The 17,689-nt window shown below is 36.5% G+C and overlaps 1 protein-coding gene across 3 annotated transcripts in view; it reads right to left on the reverse strand.

Annotated features, from left to right (window-relative positions):
• GRIA2 (glutamate ionotropic receptor AMPA type subunit 2) overlaps nucleotides 1–11,226 on the reverse strand; it is a 153,281-nt gene extending 142,055 nt beyond the window's left edge. For all 3 annotated transcript variants that reach the window (XM_021699027.1, XM_021699026.1, XM_021699028.1), the window contains exons 1-2: nucleotides 10,819–11,226; nucleotides 10,144–10,284 (exon numbers count right to left, since the gene is read on the reverse strand). In XM_021699027.1, the coding sequence (XP_021554702.1) occupies nucleotides 10,144–10,284; nucleotides 10,819–10,906 (229 nt within the window). In that variant the 5' untranslated portion in view covers nucleotides 10,907–11,226. The remainder of the gene's footprint in view (nucleotides 1–10,143; nucleotides 10,285–10,818) is intronic.
• Between the last annotated feature and the right edge of the window lie 6,463 nt (nucleotides 11,227–17,689).

Raw genomic sequence — 17,689 nt, forward strand, 5'->3', positions numbered from 1 at the left:
AATAAAGAAAAAATCATGACATAGGTTGAAAGGTATCTTTCAAGAAAAACGAGCAAAGCACACTCCTTTCCTACCATCCCTAGAATCATTTCCAGAACTTTCTTTGGCTTGCTATGAGAGATTTTTTTTAAAGGAAGTCCCTCCCCCAACTCTAGAATTGTAGGGGTATTTCTGTGGTAGCTGGATCATTGAAAACAATCCCTCTAAATATCTGTAATCCACAATAAATAACTTACATGAAGCCCGTGAGGAGTAAGTTAAAAATGTTCCAAGTTAGTATCACTAAAATATATATGACAATATTTTCAAATATATTGACCAAACCGATCATCCTATACCTTATAAGCCTTATTCTTCGGATTGAAACTACCCATTGTGTTCAGCATTTCAGTGCCAAAATGGCCTTTAAGAATTTTTAAATAATTAACTGTAATGACAAAAATTATATATTGGTTGTGAATTATCATTAATTTTGTTGAATATTCGGGTGCCTGGGTGACTCAGTCGGTTAAATGTCCACCTTTGGCTCAGGTCATTATCCCAGGGTCCTGGCATCAAGCCCCGCATCGGGCTCCCTGCTTGATGGGGAGCCTGCTTGTCCCTCTGCTCTTCATCCTGCTTGTGTTCTCTCTCGCTTGCTCTCTCTCTCTCAAATAAATAAATAAATTAAAATAAATTTTTGTTGAATATTCTTCTAAGATGTTAATATATTTTAAATATATCTGGGATTTTTAAAATATTATTTAGATGTTAAAGAAATGGAATATATTATCATGGATAACACACTAAAAGACAAATTTTTCTGGGTTCTACTGATGAGCCCTATTAGCATTTATCAAGCAGTTGTTCAGTTGCTATACAATATCTCAGGTACCCCAGGCAGGAGGTCAAGTTCATGTCCCTCCTAAATTCAAAGTCTAGTGAGATGTGCCACATAACATATTTTTATCTACAATGTTTTCCAAAATTTTTCAGACAGAATTTTACCTCATAATTACCGAGGACAAATTTTTTACCAGCTCAGAGTGATAAAGTGCCTTAAATTGGTGTTTTGCATAAAAGGATGCATAATGTCTCCTTTCCTTCTTGTCTCCCTGTGGAAGTAGTTAATAGTTTCTATTTGTCAAAAGCAATATTGATGTAAGAATTCACTGTTTTGTAGTAGTTCAATGCCAGTGTAGATGAAGACTGACCATAGACTTGCAAACTGGGGGACTCCAAGCCAAAGAGAAGCTTAAACAAAAGGATTTCCATTTCCCAATTCCTACTGCCCTACCTAGTGCACCACGTTACACTGCCTTTTGGAGTTTATCCTGCTTTCCCATGGCCCTCTTCCCACACTTTAAGAATCTGGCAATTTCAATTTACAATAAAGAAAAGAGATACTTTTCCCCTTGGCCTGAAGATATTTATTTCAAAATATTTATTTCATTCTATCCTTTTAGTCCTGCATAAGAAATAAAAAACATAATCAAATTGCTGACATCCTTAACTGCAATGAACTGAACACCAGTGCTAGGTGAATTGTAAAATGAAAACTAAATCTGGAAGAGAACAGGATTGTAACGTAAAGCTTTAATATCAGCTGCAAAGACTTACAGGCTGAGAAAATCTTTTCTTATATCAAATTATGTAACTTGAGTTTCAATTAAATTTATGCTGAAGTTAGAAATGATCAACTAATGGGGCACCTGGGTGGCTCAGTCGTTAAGCGTCTGCCTTCAGCTCAGGTCATGATCTCAGGGTCCTGGGATTGAGCCCCGCCTCAGGCTCTCTGCTCAGCAGGAAGCCTGCTCTTCCCTCTCCCACTCCCCTTGCTTGTGTTCCCTCTCTCGCTGTGTCTCTTTCTGTCAAATAAATAAATAAAATCTTTAAAAAAAAAGAAATGATTGACTAAGGCCACATTCTCTCGTAAGGATGAAGAATCAGGTAACACTTCACTATATCTTAATAATAAGCATACAGTTTATTCAGCTTATATAACCATATTTCTATCATTTCTATCAGTATAACTGGGTATTTATAAATATAAGACCAAAAACGCTTGCATTCAAGGAGCGTGCTGTGAGGTTCACTGAAATTCAACCGGAGTGAAAGTATCAGAGGACCATAAAACAAGTGAATATCAGGGATACCTGGGTGGCTCAGTTGGTTAAGCATCTGACTTCCGCTCAGGTCATGATCTAGGTCATGATCTCAGGGTCCTGGGATCCAGCCCATGCATCCTGTTCCCCACTCAGTGGGGAGTCTGCTTGTCCCTCTGCCCCTCCCCCTGCTCATGCTCTTTTTCTCAAATAAATAAATAAAATCTTTTTTAAAAAGTGAATATCATAGTATTTATCAATTAAAATTAATTATACATGAAGGGTTAATAAATTCCATAGAAAAAATATGATAACATATTCAAAACATTTTGGACACACTAAAATTTAGGCACTTAGTTCAACACAGTTTGAGCTCATATTTTAAATACTGAAATAATGAGGAAAAAGCATAAGTATTAACAAACCCATAAACCATATAACACTATGATTTAAAATTCTTTAAAAGAACAATCTAAATAGTAAAACTATGATGAGTGCATGCGTCATTTACTAGAGAAATGTGAAAAGATGTGAAAATTAAAGCAATCTAAGAAACTATCTCCTTATAAATTTCCTTCCTATAATGAACCTGTATTCTCTCAAATCTATTTGTTCTATACAGTTGAAGACACTTACAAATGTCAAGGCTCTCAATTTTAAAACTGTCTTTGACCTTAAGCTATAAATCAGTAGTAAGCATTTTAAATGATTTTTTTCAATAAGTTAATCAATGTCCAAAAACTAAAAGTTTATAATAACAAGTTGAGGGGTTTTTGCTGAAGCAAATTATCCATAGAATAAAAACAGGACAAAGCTAAATTACTGGAAAATAAATCTTAAAAGTAAAAAAAAAAAAGCATGCATATAAAAAAACTGCACACATTAGCACAAATATTAGAGCAACTGGTCCACAACAAGACACTGTGTCCATAAACTCATTCTGAGATATCCACTAAAAGAAAAAAGAATTTATAATTTGGTACTTTTAAAAAAATTTGCAATAAAAGATTAACACAGAAAACTGTGGTATATTATATTGTGGGGGTAGGGGGAGACTGACAATTTTGCGGCCATTCAAGGAACATGTATAGTCACATTTTGAGAAAAGTCCAAAACTAAAATGGAAGCTGAGCACACCCATAACTCTCAGGGCCCTTATAATGGAGTCTTGAATTCTAACCACTAGCAGCATGGCTTTGGCATCACCCGAACAGCATTTGTAAATCCTCTTTAAAGTGTGTATTCTACTTATCTTCAGCAAATTGCTTTAATATATAGCAATGTATCTTAAGGAATAAAGATAACTTTGAAAATATCTAGCTTGTAGATGAAAATGAAAAATATATTACACCTCTATCTAAATAGGCTATGAGGCAGATGCCAAGTAAACTGTTTCTTTTGAAACCAAAATGGAGAGGAAAAGCAAAATTCTGACTTTAAAATGTATAATTCTACAATAAGAAAATCTGCTCTAATATTAAATGCGTTTAATGGATAAATAATCATTAAGTCCCTCAATGCACTAAGAACTAGGCTAAGGTTTCTGAACCTTAGCCTAGTTCTTAGACAACCTTAGACAACAACGGCATGATCCTGTCTCCTTTAAGAAGGCCACATTTTCATTACCCAAGTTAATTTTTAAATGTTTTCATTCTATAAATTAAATTATCAAAAATGACAAAATAAATTGAATAGTATTGAAAAATAATAGGTGTCAGACTCTTAACACCACTGTGAGAACCACACTCATCTTTTATTTTTTTCCAAATTAGAAAAATCAACTTTGAAAAACATTTGATGTTTGAAATGTTTTAAATCAGGGAGGATTTTGAAATTTTAACTTTGAATTCAACAACTAATTACCCTATTGTACCGAAGAGACCTACTCATATAAGAGGTTTGGCAATTAATTACTCAAATCACTAGAGAAAAATCTCAGAAATTTGGCTGAAAACTGCCATAATAAAAGAGCTAATATTTTAATCATATCTAGGGAAACTTCAGTAGAATCCAGGTGGAAAATAAAAAGGAAAGGAAACATAATTTATCCAGTGGCCATTACCATCCCAATAAAATGTTTAAATCGAATGCAAGATTTTAGCTCTGTGTAATGTACCCTTTGTTCACTTAAAAAAAAAAAAACTCTATTTAAATTTAAATTTTATTTCCTGTATTTGCTCTGCAGATTAAGTATTTCCATTGACTCTTTTTTAAAAGGGGAGGGCAAAGAGGAGGAAGAGAGGAAGAGGAAGGAAAAAACCATATTCTCTGAAAACAATTATACAGCAACACATGCTGGAATAGTTAGGAAACAATTGTTCTTCTCAGCCTTCCTTAATATTTGGGGGGCCCTAGGGGAAGTTCAAAAGTTTGTACAGTGTTACTGGAAGAGATTATGAGAGGATCTGAGGTCTGAGCATGAATCAGCATTCTATTGTCATAATGTCACAGTGCAACGACCTTATCACTTTAAAGGCTTGATGTGAAACAGAAATTCTCCATACCTCTTGAGTCAGCAGGTTAAGCCTGCAAGACCTCAAAAAGGAATAGCACAAGAATAAATTATCATTAAGTTCCTATCATGTCATATAGTATTTTTTTATTTAAATATCTTTTTTCTCTTATCCTAAAATAGAATGTTTCAACTGATGCAATTCTTTGATTTCTGTTTAGTATAACGTATCATTTTCTTGAAATTCTCTTGTGATAAGTGAAGTACGAAAGTTTAACTACAAAAAAACCTAATGACTAATTATTCTTACATATCAGGAGCTAGTTCTTTCTTTGTAACCTCCAACTTAATATAACAATATTTACACCACCAGGTTGTAAGGTATTGTGTTCTGTTACATGTGTTCATGGTTTTCTTCATACCGTGAGTTCTTATTTTGGCTTAACAGCATCCAAGTTGATTCTAGTTTTGTAAAATTTTTGCATATGTTGGTAACTCCAGGTTTTAGTAATTGCCTCAATAAAAATGGCAAGACATGATAGCCCATCTATAACTATATATAAACATATCCATACTCACACATATACATACATACTCACAATCGCATTCATGCAAAATGTAATAAAGGTTTAGCAAATATGAATTAATTCAGTGAACACAGATATACAATTTCAATAGTTCACAACAAAAATTCAGTGATAAGAAATACACCTTAAAAATGATACCTGAAGAATCAAGGTTAAAAAGTCAAAAAAAAGTAAAATTTTAGAATTCTCTCTCTTCTGAGAGCATTTATAATCAATGCTGTCTCTGGATGCCTTTTTAAATTATTTATTATCATATTAATCAATTTTACAAGGATATTCAAGATAATCTATATAAAATCAAAGGCACTCTGTTTTTAAAAGACATTTTAGTTGTTTTTCAAACAGAATTTTAAATGAACTTTTTCAAAGTAAACGCCATTTATATATTTTTTAAATTTCTCTAAATAAATGTATTTACAATGTTTCAAAAGGTATTTAGTGTGAGCAACAGTTTTATGAAAGAACAATATTTTCTCCAACATCCCCATCTGCTGGCTTAGAGAAAAAGTAGATTTTTATCTGTTATTTCTTTAAATATTTTTATAATTTATTTTATGGAATTGAAATGTAAAATTAGGTTATTTTAAAATAGACTAATAGCAATTTGTCAAAGTCATTCATGAAAAGAAATAGAAAGGAAAGATTTTGAAGAGGAAATCTCATATTAATCATTCTAAAGCCCTATGGGATCCACTATTCATGTTTGTAGCTGCTTTAGACAGTTTTGTTTTAAAGAAATTTTGGTAATGAGCAGAGTACTAATTTCTTAAATATTTTGAGAATGTAAAAATATTTAGTATTTTCCTAAAATCTGCTGTTTTGTTAAACTATATATAATATGTGGTATGAACATATATGACAAAACCAAATTTATTATTTTCAAAAAATCTGAGTTTCTGTAATACACTGCTTCTGTATAAGAACAATTAGAATATCTTCACATCCTCAAAGGTTCTTAGAAAAGACCATGGTGGCCAGTGCACACTGAAGGCCTCAAGGTCTACGAGACTTTGAAAACTATTCAAAAGAGTACAGAAGGAAAAGGTTAGGAAAAAAAATGAATTTCTATGGGAAAAGTATTCATTTATTCTCTGACAACCAGAAGGCACTCAGTAAATATTGAAAGAAGGAAGAGAGTACGGAGGGAGGGACGGAGAAAGGAAGAAAGGAAGGAAGGAAGAAAGAAGGAATGGAGGAGGGAGGGAAGGAAGGAATGGAGAGGGTAGGGAAGGAAGGAAGAGAGGGAAGAAGGGAGAAAGGAAGGAGGGAAGGAAGGAGGGAGGGAGGGAGGAATTCTTGAGGCCCATCACTAGTCTGAACTGTTGAACACATCAGATGCTAGGTTTTTTTTTTTCCTCCTGGTTTTATGGTTTGTATTTTCTCATATTAAAGGTTTATGTTTTATCAGCTTTCAAGAAAAAATAAAAATCTTAGTACTATCTCTAGCTAAGAAGAAAGAGAAGGAGGAAAGGAAAGGAGGAGGGAGGAGGGGGAGAGTGAAAGAGAAAGAAAGAATTGGAAATCTGTCTTTATTTCCTCAAGTACCCATGGAAACAAATGGGAACAAACAGGTACTTTCCCTATCCCACTGTGACTGTGAAAGGGAAAGATGTGGGAGTTGGTGTCCTGCACATTTTACCCAGTTGACAATATAATGACTTCACTTCATTTGCATAACCTTAACCCATTTGGTGGACAGCACTAGATCCTTAAATCAGAGTCAATCTAGACATTTCCAAATAAGTTCCTTTATCTCAGGAATAAAACTAAATTAGTAAACTAATTTCTCTTCTATCTTGAAATTATACTATTGTTATAAAACTCCACTTTAATATATACTCTATGGGATTTTTACAATTTAGCTAGGTGAAACAACAAGCTACTTTATGAAAATTGATTGATGATACATATTTTAATAATGGAGTTAAAAAATAGAATTTCTAAGATTTCTGGAGGAAATGAGAGGAAGTCATTTTGGTTTTAGCTATCAACATATTTGATGCTGCTGCTTCCACTTCATATAGTAAAGAATCATGGACTCCCCTGACCAAAAAAGCAAGCAAAGGCTAAGAATTGGAGAAAAACCTTGAGCAGGATTAAAATGATCAAGACTCATCTTGACAAATTTAAGATTAGAGATTTCCATTCATTTCTTGACTACTGACTTCATGGTTGTAGTTTACATGAACATAAAGAGTTAAACTAATTTCACATTTTTCTCCTGCCCTTGGCGAAACAAAAAGAAATGAAGAAGGATACGAACACTCCAGTTCATTTTACAAGCTCTAGATTGTGAAATTCCTAAGGGAATGAAGAAACTGAGTCCCAAATGTTATTTGCTCAGTCAATGAGTCAATGTGAACTCTAGAAAATTCTATCCAATATGTCTCTTTTGAATAACAGTGCCTCATTAGTTCTCTTTAACAATCAATAAGATTACTTATAACATGGGAGTGGCACATGCCAAACTTGAAAAGGCATTCAGTTGCTTACCACAATTTGTTTTAGTTTTTCAGAATAATAACCCATGGTAGAGTAATTTTGGGATCTGGAGACGTGCATTTTTATTTCAGATTCATTTTCTGAGAAAAACAAAAAAATCTGCACAAAATAAAGATTTGATTTTCCCCATTTCTCAGAAGTATGTTCAAACAAATTAAATTGTGTGTGTGTTTTTGATGAAATTCATGTGCCATGGATGTATTCATTCTGTGGAAATTCATGGAGTTATATATGTCCTAATATATATATATTTCCTGTCTGCATAACTTATTTCAATACAATTCATATTAAAAATAAATCTATTCAAAAATATCGAGACCGAAGACCTAAACCAGTCACCTAACCTAAACCAAAAATAATCTTTAATCTTTACAAAGCCCCAGCACAGTCATTCAACATCTCTTAGAATCAAGGAATATTCATTTTGTTCAGTGGACATATCTGATATTTTCTCAGTTAGGCACTCTCGTTATTTTCACCAATGAGTGAACTTCTCCAACACTGACCATTTTCAACAGTGTACCTGTCAATTACTTTCACATTGTTTTAGAAATCTACATACTCCCAATAATCATAGTGTTGTCTTAGTTTCATTACTTTTCAAAGCATTTTCACACTAGTATACAATTATATACAGTTAGATACTTAGTACAGACGTAGGTTAAACTCATAACTCAGGAAAAAATAGAAATTTGATGTCAAATCAAATAAATAACCTAAATCTGGTTGGTTAATAGGTCAAGTATAAAAACCTTCAATAATTAAACTACAGCGGCTTCTTTGTATCTATGTACTGAAATTTTTCAAGATATTCTTAATGTTCTTTTACGGAGATTTTTTTTTTTTAAGCTGCAAATCCACCTTGCCTCTATCTATCTATCATCTATCTATCTATCTATCTATCTATCTATCTATCTATCTCTCCCTGCACGCCTGTCCCTTCAGTTTCTTCTCTCCTTTGGTATCAACATTCGAAGAAAACATACAGCACTGAAACCTTCTTAAATAGGTTCTTTATAAACAACTGGATTCTAGACATCTAACATGACCATAATAATGCCCCTGTTCTATCAGTAAACGAAAATTGTTTCACTTCTTCATCCAAGCGGTGGTAGTTTCAAAATGAGTTGATGATGTTCCTGATATCATAATCAGGGTAACCTATCGAATATATGATTAAGGCTCAGGGTGGGGAATTGAGATGACAACCACTTTGCCTAATGTGGGAACACAGCAGTTGGGCTTTTTCTGTGGTAATTTTCCGCTAGCTCCTCTACACTGTAGCCGAAGTGGAAGGTGAGCCATCTGCGACCCACCCCCCGAAACTGTTAACCATTTAATAAAAACTGAGAACATTAAGGCAGAAAAGAATCCCCCAACCGGGTCGGCAGGAAATGATGGCAGCTGCTGAGAAGAGGGCAGGAAGGCACAGTGGCGGCGGCTGCACTGCCCACGGCCGTCGCAGGGGTGGGAGCGCCGGGACAGGAGCCCGCGAGCCTCTCCACTGAACCTTTTAGAGACTTAAGGGCTTGGATTCTATTACTTTGTCTGAAGCCTTGACCGAGCTTCATCGCGTGTCCCGGAACCCTGAGCAGAGTGATGGGGCTAATACGGATAACTGCAAAGACTAAAATGGCTGATCAGCGACTTCTGATTTCCAAACTCGGCCGGATCCAACTGCTTTCAGGTCCTTCTCCTCTCGCTGCCTTTGCTGGAGCCACGCTACCTGAGAAAAAAGCGCACCCGGCCGGCGAGCTGACCGCGGCGCCCACAGCAGAATGGCCCCTTCAACTTAGACTGAAGCTCCGCGGAGCACCGAGAAATTGCCTGAGCTCCCGCTCCGCCCCTCCCCGGCCCGGCGGGCGGTGGGCCTGCGTCAGCCTCGCTCCTCGCCGCGCCTCGCCGCGCCCCTCGGGTGGGCGTTATGTAACAATCCCGAACTCAACTCCAGAACCATTTTAACAACTTATCCCGTCGAAGCGGGGAATATAGGGCTCGCGGGGCCCACACAATGAATCCGAGCTGGGCCTGTGGATTTAAATCCGGGGCCAGGAGAGGAGTGCAGCTGTCGGGGCAGGCGGCCGGGCTCTAGCAGTCCCCCGTGGGATCTATCCAGCAGCCCGACTGTGCGCCTAGGGGAATAAATGTGTTCTCTGTGGTCAGGGTACCACCAGTCGCGCAAGGGGGGAGGGGGAGGGGGAGGGGCAAGGAGGGCTTCTCTTGAAGCACTCAAGATAAGCTAGAATCCCCAGAACCTAAGGAAGCCCCCTCCAGCTCCAATCCTCACCCCACTTCCCTAGTGCGCACACTCTTCAATGCCTTTGCTCCCTCTTCACCCCCTCCCCGCCAGTGGGGGTCCCCGAGATTGCAGCCACTTTCTCCCTACGCCGTCACACGCACGCGCGTGTGCAGTCACTCACACCCACACACTGACACACAGAAACACACACACACACCAACCCACACTCGCGGGCGCTCCGCGGGCGGCATCCAAAAGACATGAATATTCATTACTTACAAGCATTAGTGACTGCGAAGCTGTTTGCTACCTCCAAATTGTCGATGTGGGGAGTCAGTCTGAACTCCGAAGTGGAAAACTGAACCATTCCTACCCGAAATGCACTGTATTCCTGATCGGCGCCCCTGGGAAATAGCCCCCCTGCAAAGAACAAACACCAAGCAGAATAGTGTCAGTGCCAGGGAAGGAAAGGAGGGGAGCCCGCTAGCGCCCAACAGCCCAGGAGTCTCTTATTCTCGCTAATAGGCCGAATAAATACATCAAGAGACTCGGGCAGCGGGGAGCTGATCTCCAAATGGTAGCTAAGGGGTCAAGACACAGATGAGAGTCTGAGGGCGAGGTAGGTGGCCAGAAACGTTAGCCTTTCCTGGTAACCACAAGCTTTTCATTCAGACCCCCTAGAGGACCTTAACAAACAGGAAAATGTTGCTTGAGGCAGAATTAATAAAATTGGGGAATCAGAAATGAGAACACCTTTTCCTCTATTGTATCAAAGCCGTAGCCTATTCCCTTTGCTTCATGCTAAGAAAAACATGTATATTCTAGGCAGTTTAAATCTGGAATGCAGTTAAGGTATGACATAAGTCTACATGACATGAATTAATTTGTCCACTGTGAACAAAGATTACCACCAAATTATGCACAATTCAAAAGCAGAGCACAAAGGGTACCTACCTATCTGTATGCTGTTAGAAGAGACACCAAAAATCAGTCCCCATAAAACAGGAGAAAGGAGGACAGATATATGCATAATCTTTTGCATTTCCAAGAAAAGTAGAGCATCCACAAAATACCCCCCTTTTTTTTTCCTTTTCCTCCTCTTTCTTCCTTGGCGGTTTTCCTCAGCAAATTAGATCCTCTGTATTTTGAGACAGCAATTTAGCACCAAGCTCCTAAAAACCTGAAGTGGAGGCAGAAGAATTCCTATTTCCCAGGTCCTGCTGGTGGCTGCTGATGCCCTGCGCCCTGTCCCTGCTCCCGAAGTCCGGAGGACTGGCTGGATGCAGTTTTCAGCGGAGCTGCCGCTGTGGTTCCAGTGTCTTGGAATATTCAGCACCCTCCCATGCACTCACACACACTCACCCTCTCTCGCGCTCTCTTCTCCCTCTCCCCTCTGTCTCACACACGCGCGCGCGCGCACACACACACATACACACACACGCAAGTCACAGAGGAGCAGGCAGTCCCGGGCGCGCGTGCGCGACTCGCGGCAGGATGCTGGCGCGCGCGTCCAAACCCTCCCCCGCACCCCGCACCCCGCACTGCCCTGGCAGCGTCGCGTGCGCGGCGCTAAGAAAGCGCGGCTCAGAGCCGGGCAGCCGCTACCCCTGGTCTAGACCTCGGGTCTCGCGAGCTGTCGCGCCCACCGAACGCTTCTGCCTTTCAGCACCGAGGACAGTGCCCCACTCTTCGCCTCGTGCTACCTTTGTGCCTCCGCAGCAGCTGCCGCTCAGATGCTCCAGCCTGGACCAAACGCAGCGAAGCTGATTTCCGGCTGCTGTGCAGAAGCCGAATTGCTAATTGTTGCCGGTGAAGCGTTTTCTCACCAGGCCCTGCTGTTTTACATTTTAAGTAATTTTTATTTTCGTTTTCTATGGCCTGTGAAAACTCACCTAGCAATGTAGAAAAGCTATCATCCTCCTCACCTGACCCAGTCAAAAAGCAAACAAGAAAACAAAATACCCATCGAAGAACTGTTCCAAAATCGTGAAGTTTTGCTAAATGTGATGTAGCCAGCATCCAGGGACAAACCCAAAATTCTTTCTTTAAAGGCTAAAGCCTCATAGGAGGAGATCAAGATTGAATCTTTGAAATACTTTGCATGGATATCCCATCTTTAGAGTGTGTTCCATTGGGTCATAATGCCAACTTGCAGAGCCAGCTGAGTGCAGGTCTGGCAGACTTCACTGCAGACAGATTCCCTCCTGTAGTAAAGACATGTAGACTTGGCTCTTTAGAAACCCTTTCTTTACTGAAAGCAGAAGACTCCGTTTCAAGGAAAGGCTCGTAGGAGAAAGAAAGAAGATGAAGTAAGTCTAGAAAGGCCTTTGAGCTGCACAATCTTTCCCAGGGACCTAGTGAGAAACCGGATATTCCACCGCGTGTTGGCCCTGAGTTTTGAGAAATCACTGCTCAAAGAAAGTAAGCTAAGTTTTCATCACTTTAAACCCGCGAGCTTGAGATCACTGCGAAAGAAAGATGAGGTTAGGAATTAAAGTTTGTGGGAAGGGAGTTGATGGGGAGGATCTAAGACTGGACTTCCCCCTGCGGAATTTATGCACTTCTCACCGCTTGCCAAGCAGTTGCCTGGGAACCTGCTCTGGCAATTCCTTCGGCTGCCTCAGAAATTCTTTAAGTTTTATGGATTTTTTGGTTTAAACAAAGAAATAAAGGACAAGGGATTGTTTCCAGAAGGCAGTAGATTGGAGCCCATAATACTAAAGGATTGACTTGCTAATATTTCAGAATGCTGAGAGTGTTAGTCTAGCATGCTGCCTTCCTGTGCAACCATCACACTAGTATCATTCCTACAACCTCTTTGTTCACTGTTACCTCACACTTGCCCCTTAATCATTCCAGGGCTTAATTTCTCCATTTTAGAAATGAGAAAGATGGGCAAAGTGTCCTCTATGACTCTCAAATCCTATAAATCTGTGATTTCAAGTCATGATCTTCCCCTGCTTTTGATTTTAGATATTTATTCCTAAACCAGGAAGTGAAATACCCATAATATACTACTAAGCTTAGTAAAATACCTTAGTAAAAATACCTCCTAATTTTATCACCAAGAATTTATTTTAGTCTGTTAATAAGCAATTCACTATATGTAAAACAGGCCCTGTGAATTAAAATGCATTTAGTTTTTTAAAAATTAAGTAAGGATAAATGGTAAAAGAGATATAAATAAAAATATATCCAAATTCACAATATAAAGAATAATTAAATTAAGCTTCTCTATTCAACCACTAGTTGTGATGTAAGGCACAAAAAATGATCTGAAATTATTCTCTATATGAAATATATGATGTATATAAAAATACATATGAATGAATAAATAATTTCTCAGAGCAAAATAAAAAAATACTTTTCCAGCTATTTTCTTTTTTTCTCCATTCAGTTTTTTCCACAAGAACCCCAATTTCATACAAAGAAACTTGGAATGAAAGAAGAGAGAGAGGAGCTTAAATGTGGAGAAACAATGATGTTTGAAGTGTAGATCAATGGAAATTGAATTTTTCTTTAAAAAAATGTTCAAAAACTATTTTCATACTAATCTATTTCAAATTCAAAGGCAAAGATGAACTCAAAATGACTGAATTACATTCTATAATAGCAAATGATATAAAGTAAGAATTTGCTGAATCATAGATCATTTTCCCTAGTAAATAATGTAAGAACTCTGGGTAAATATTACTGTTTAATGACAAATTATAATTCACATATAAAATAGAAATAAAAAATTTAGGAGGCATTAGTTGTAATTCAACTGCTATTCTATTAATGTGTCTTTCACAAAGTAGTTATTATGTATGTACATTTCATAACATACCTGTATACATTTCCTGCAATGTTAGTATCATTATATTAATATCATCATTCATGGAACTCTTTCTAATGTGCTATAATATTTATACAGCTTATATTTTTCAAGTATAGAATACTATCAATATAAATGTAATTAAATTGACTGAAGTAAATAGTTATGAAAAGGAATGAAAATTACTAGAATTTATTTTGAATACTTAGAAACTTCTCACTTCAAGAATATATCTCTAATTGATCAGTAATAAAATCAATTTTGAAAATTTCAAAACTACTTGATCTATAGTTGAATAGAGTAGCTTGCTCAAAGAAACAGAATTTGCTATTTTCTGCCCTCTGCTGTTCAATTTTGGTAATTATCCATAAGTATTGTTTTCCTGAAGCAAGGTTAAGTTACATTAAACATGGAAGAAATAAAAATACTACCCACCCTGTCATTTGTTTGTTTGCTTAGTTGGTTGTTACTGTTGTTCCTTTATGCGTGTGTTTAAATATAATTTTTAGCATTAAGGCTAGAAATAAGTATTATATGTAAAATTTCAATTTCTGTTTCACTTAATCTTTGTTTCAACATGGGAAACAATAATTTCCCTTTTAAATCTGCTTTAAAATGCTTAAGGATATTATATATCCTACCCATTCTGCACAGTTTTAATTTTTATTCCATAATAAAAAGCTTTGCATAAAGGAAAGGAAAGTCATTGTATGTGAGGAGGGTTGTGATAATTTTCTACATGACTGGTAGTGCAAATTTTAGCTGATTTCATTATCAAAAGTGGATTATAAATTAGTGCCATACTCCCTAGTGACAAAGTCTCACCAAAGTGGAGGTCATCGCCTTTCTTCCTATTGATCCTCTGGAACTGTGAAAATGTAGGCCATCTGAAAGGCTTGGATGCAACTCAACAATAGAAAAGAAAGAGGGTCCATGCTCTTTCAGCAGAAGATAGCAGATTGCAGTTCCTGCAGAAAGAACCCTGGTTCCAGACATGAGACCCCATTGGCTGAGACAAAGCAAATAAAGAAATGGATGAGAAAACATGAGGATTTTAATCACTTAGGACTATAAATAGAAATTTCAGTTCTTTAATTAAGATAAAGAATAACATTAATATTAATAGTTATTCTAGATTGAGACAACATTCTTTTCTTTTATGCAGCAAAAATTTAAATCACTAATTCAATAAGATCAACTACATGACCCGAAACATATATCTAAAGTTAAGCAAGTTAGGCTTTTGTACCTCTTTTTAAAATGAATTTAGAATGTCCAAAAATGAAAATAAGTAGTTTTCATTTTAGGTTGTTTGTGAGCTTTGATTATATGAATTTATATTATAGGTAACAATCCTGTACCAGGAATATTTATTGGAAAACGGTGTTTCAATTCATTCATTAATTCAATAAACTCTGAGGAACTACTATATTCCAAATACTGTGGTTGACACAGTGTATAAAAAGATGACCCAACAAAAACTTTTCTCAAGAAATTCCCAGACTTCATTCAAGTAAGCAAATGATGAAGACCATGTGAGAAGGGCAATAAGAAATGAAACAAGTAGGCATATGGTTAAGATAATATGGTGAGGCAAAGAGTAATCGATAAAGCACATTTTATGTTGGAGCTCAGGAAAGAGGAGAGTCACCAAAGGCTAACACCTGAACTGAGTTAAGTAGAAGTTATAGATAGGTAAACGGTGGGGATGTAGTGAGGAAAACACTTTTTTTTTTTATTTTAATTTTCAACTTCATGGAGTTATAATTGACAAATAAAATTAAGGTATTTAGAGTGTACAGTGTGATTACTTGATATATGTTTTCATTGTTAAAGGATTACCCCATCAAGTTAATTAACATATCTATCGCTTCACATATTTATCCTTTTTTTGTTTTGAGAACATTTAAGTTCCACTCTCTTAGCACATTTCAATTATACAATACAATGTTATCAGCTATAATCATCATCTTATACATTAATCCTCAGACCTTGTTTATCTTAAAATTGAATATTTGTATTCCTTTACGAACCTCTCCCTATTTCCCCCACCCTCCAGCCCCAGGCAACAACTCTTCTACTCTGTTTCTATAAGTTTGACTTTTTTTTTAGATTCCACATATCAGTGATACCATACAGTATTTGACTTTCTCTGTTTGGCTTATTCCAATTAGCATAATGCCCTCCAGATTCATTCATATCAAGGTTGAATAATATTATATTATCATATATATCATATATATCTCATATGTAGCACATTTTTTTATCCATTCATGCAATGACAGACACTTAGATTGCTTCCATACCTTGGCTAGAATGAATAATGCTGCAATGAACATAGAAGTACTGGTATCTCTTCAAGATAATGGTTTCATTCCTTTGCATATATACCTGAAGGGGGATTGCCAGGTCACATGGTAGCTCTATTTTTAATTTCTTGAGAAATCCTCATACTGTTTTCTGTAACAGTTGTATCAGTTTACATTCCCACTCACAGTATACAATGGTTCCCTTTTCTTCGCATCCTTGCCAGCATTTGTTATCTCTTACCTTTTTAATACTAGCCATAACAAAAGGTGAGAGGAGATGTCTCATCATGGTTTTGATTTGCATTTCCCCGATGATTAGTGATATTGAGCACCTTTTCATGTACCAGTTAGCCACTTGTATGTCTTCTTTGGAAAAATGTTTATTCAGGTCCTGTGCCCATTTTTTAATCAAATTTTTGGTTTTTGCTATTGTGATGAATAAGTTCTTTGTATGTTCTGGATACTAACCCATTATCAAATATATGATTTACAAATACCTTCTCCCATCCCATAGGTTGCCTTTTGATTTTGCTGATGGTTTCCCTTTGCTATGCAGAAGCTTTTTAGTTTGATGTAGGCCTACTTATTTATTCTTGCATTTGGTGTCAAAAAAAAAAAATCATTTCCAAGACCAGTGTCAAGGAACTTACCTCCTGTTTTCTTCTAGGAGTTTTATTTTTCAGGTCTTATGTTCTTGTTTTTAATCCATTTTGAGTTGATTTTTGTGTATGGTGTATTATTGGGGTCCACTTTCATTCTTTTGCATGTGGCAATCTGGTTTTCCAAATACCATTTATTGCAGAAACTATCCTTTCCCTATTGTATATTCTCGACTCTTTTGTCAAAAGTTAATTGACCAAATATACATGGACTTATTTCTGGGTTCTCTATTCTCTGTGTTTGTTTTTAATATTAACTTCATATGTTTTATGTTTACTATAGCTTTGTAGTATAGTTTAAAATCAGGAAGTATGCTGCCTCTATCTAAGTTTTTTCTGAAGATTGTTTTGGATACTCATGGTCTTTTTTGCTTTCATGCAAATTTTAGAATTTTTTTTTTCTATTTCTGTTAGTAATGTCATTGGAATTTTGATAGGGATTGCACTGAATCTATAGATCACTTTGGATAGTCTGAACATTTTAATAATATTAATTCTTCCAATCCATGAGCACAAAATCACTTTCCATATATTTGTATCTTCTTCAATTTCCTTCATCAATTTTATAGTACTTAGTGTGTGTTATTTTATTCTTTTTGATGCTGTTGTAAGTTGGATTGTTTTCTTATTTTCTCTTTCTGATAGTTCTTTGTCTATTATAGAAACATAATTTTTATATTGATTTTGAATCCTGCAATTTTACTGAATTTATTAGTTCTAACAGGTTTTTGGTGGGACTTAGTGCTTTCTATATACAATACTATGTCATCTGTAAAGAGAATCAGTTTTACTTCTTCCTTTCCCATTTGGATGTCTTTTCTTTTCTTTTCTCTTCTTTTTCTACTTTTTTTTCTTTTTCTTTTTTTCTTTTTTTTCCTAATTGTCTGGCTAGGACTTCCAGGGCTGTATTGAAAAAAAGTGGTGAGGCTAGGCAACCTTGTCTGATTCCTGATCTTAAAGGAAAGGTTTCAGCTTTTTACTGTTGAGTATGATGTTAGCTGAAGCCTTGTCATTTATGACCTTTGTTATATTGAGGTATG

The sequence above is a fragment of the Neomonachus schauinslandi genome, chromosome 2 (assembly GCF_002201575.2).
Source record: "Neomonachus schauinslandi chromosome 2, ASM220157v2, whole genome shotgun sequence".
Taxonomy (NCBI): Eukaryota; Metazoa; Chordata; class Mammalia; order Carnivora; family Phocidae; genus Neomonachus; species Neomonachus schauinslandi.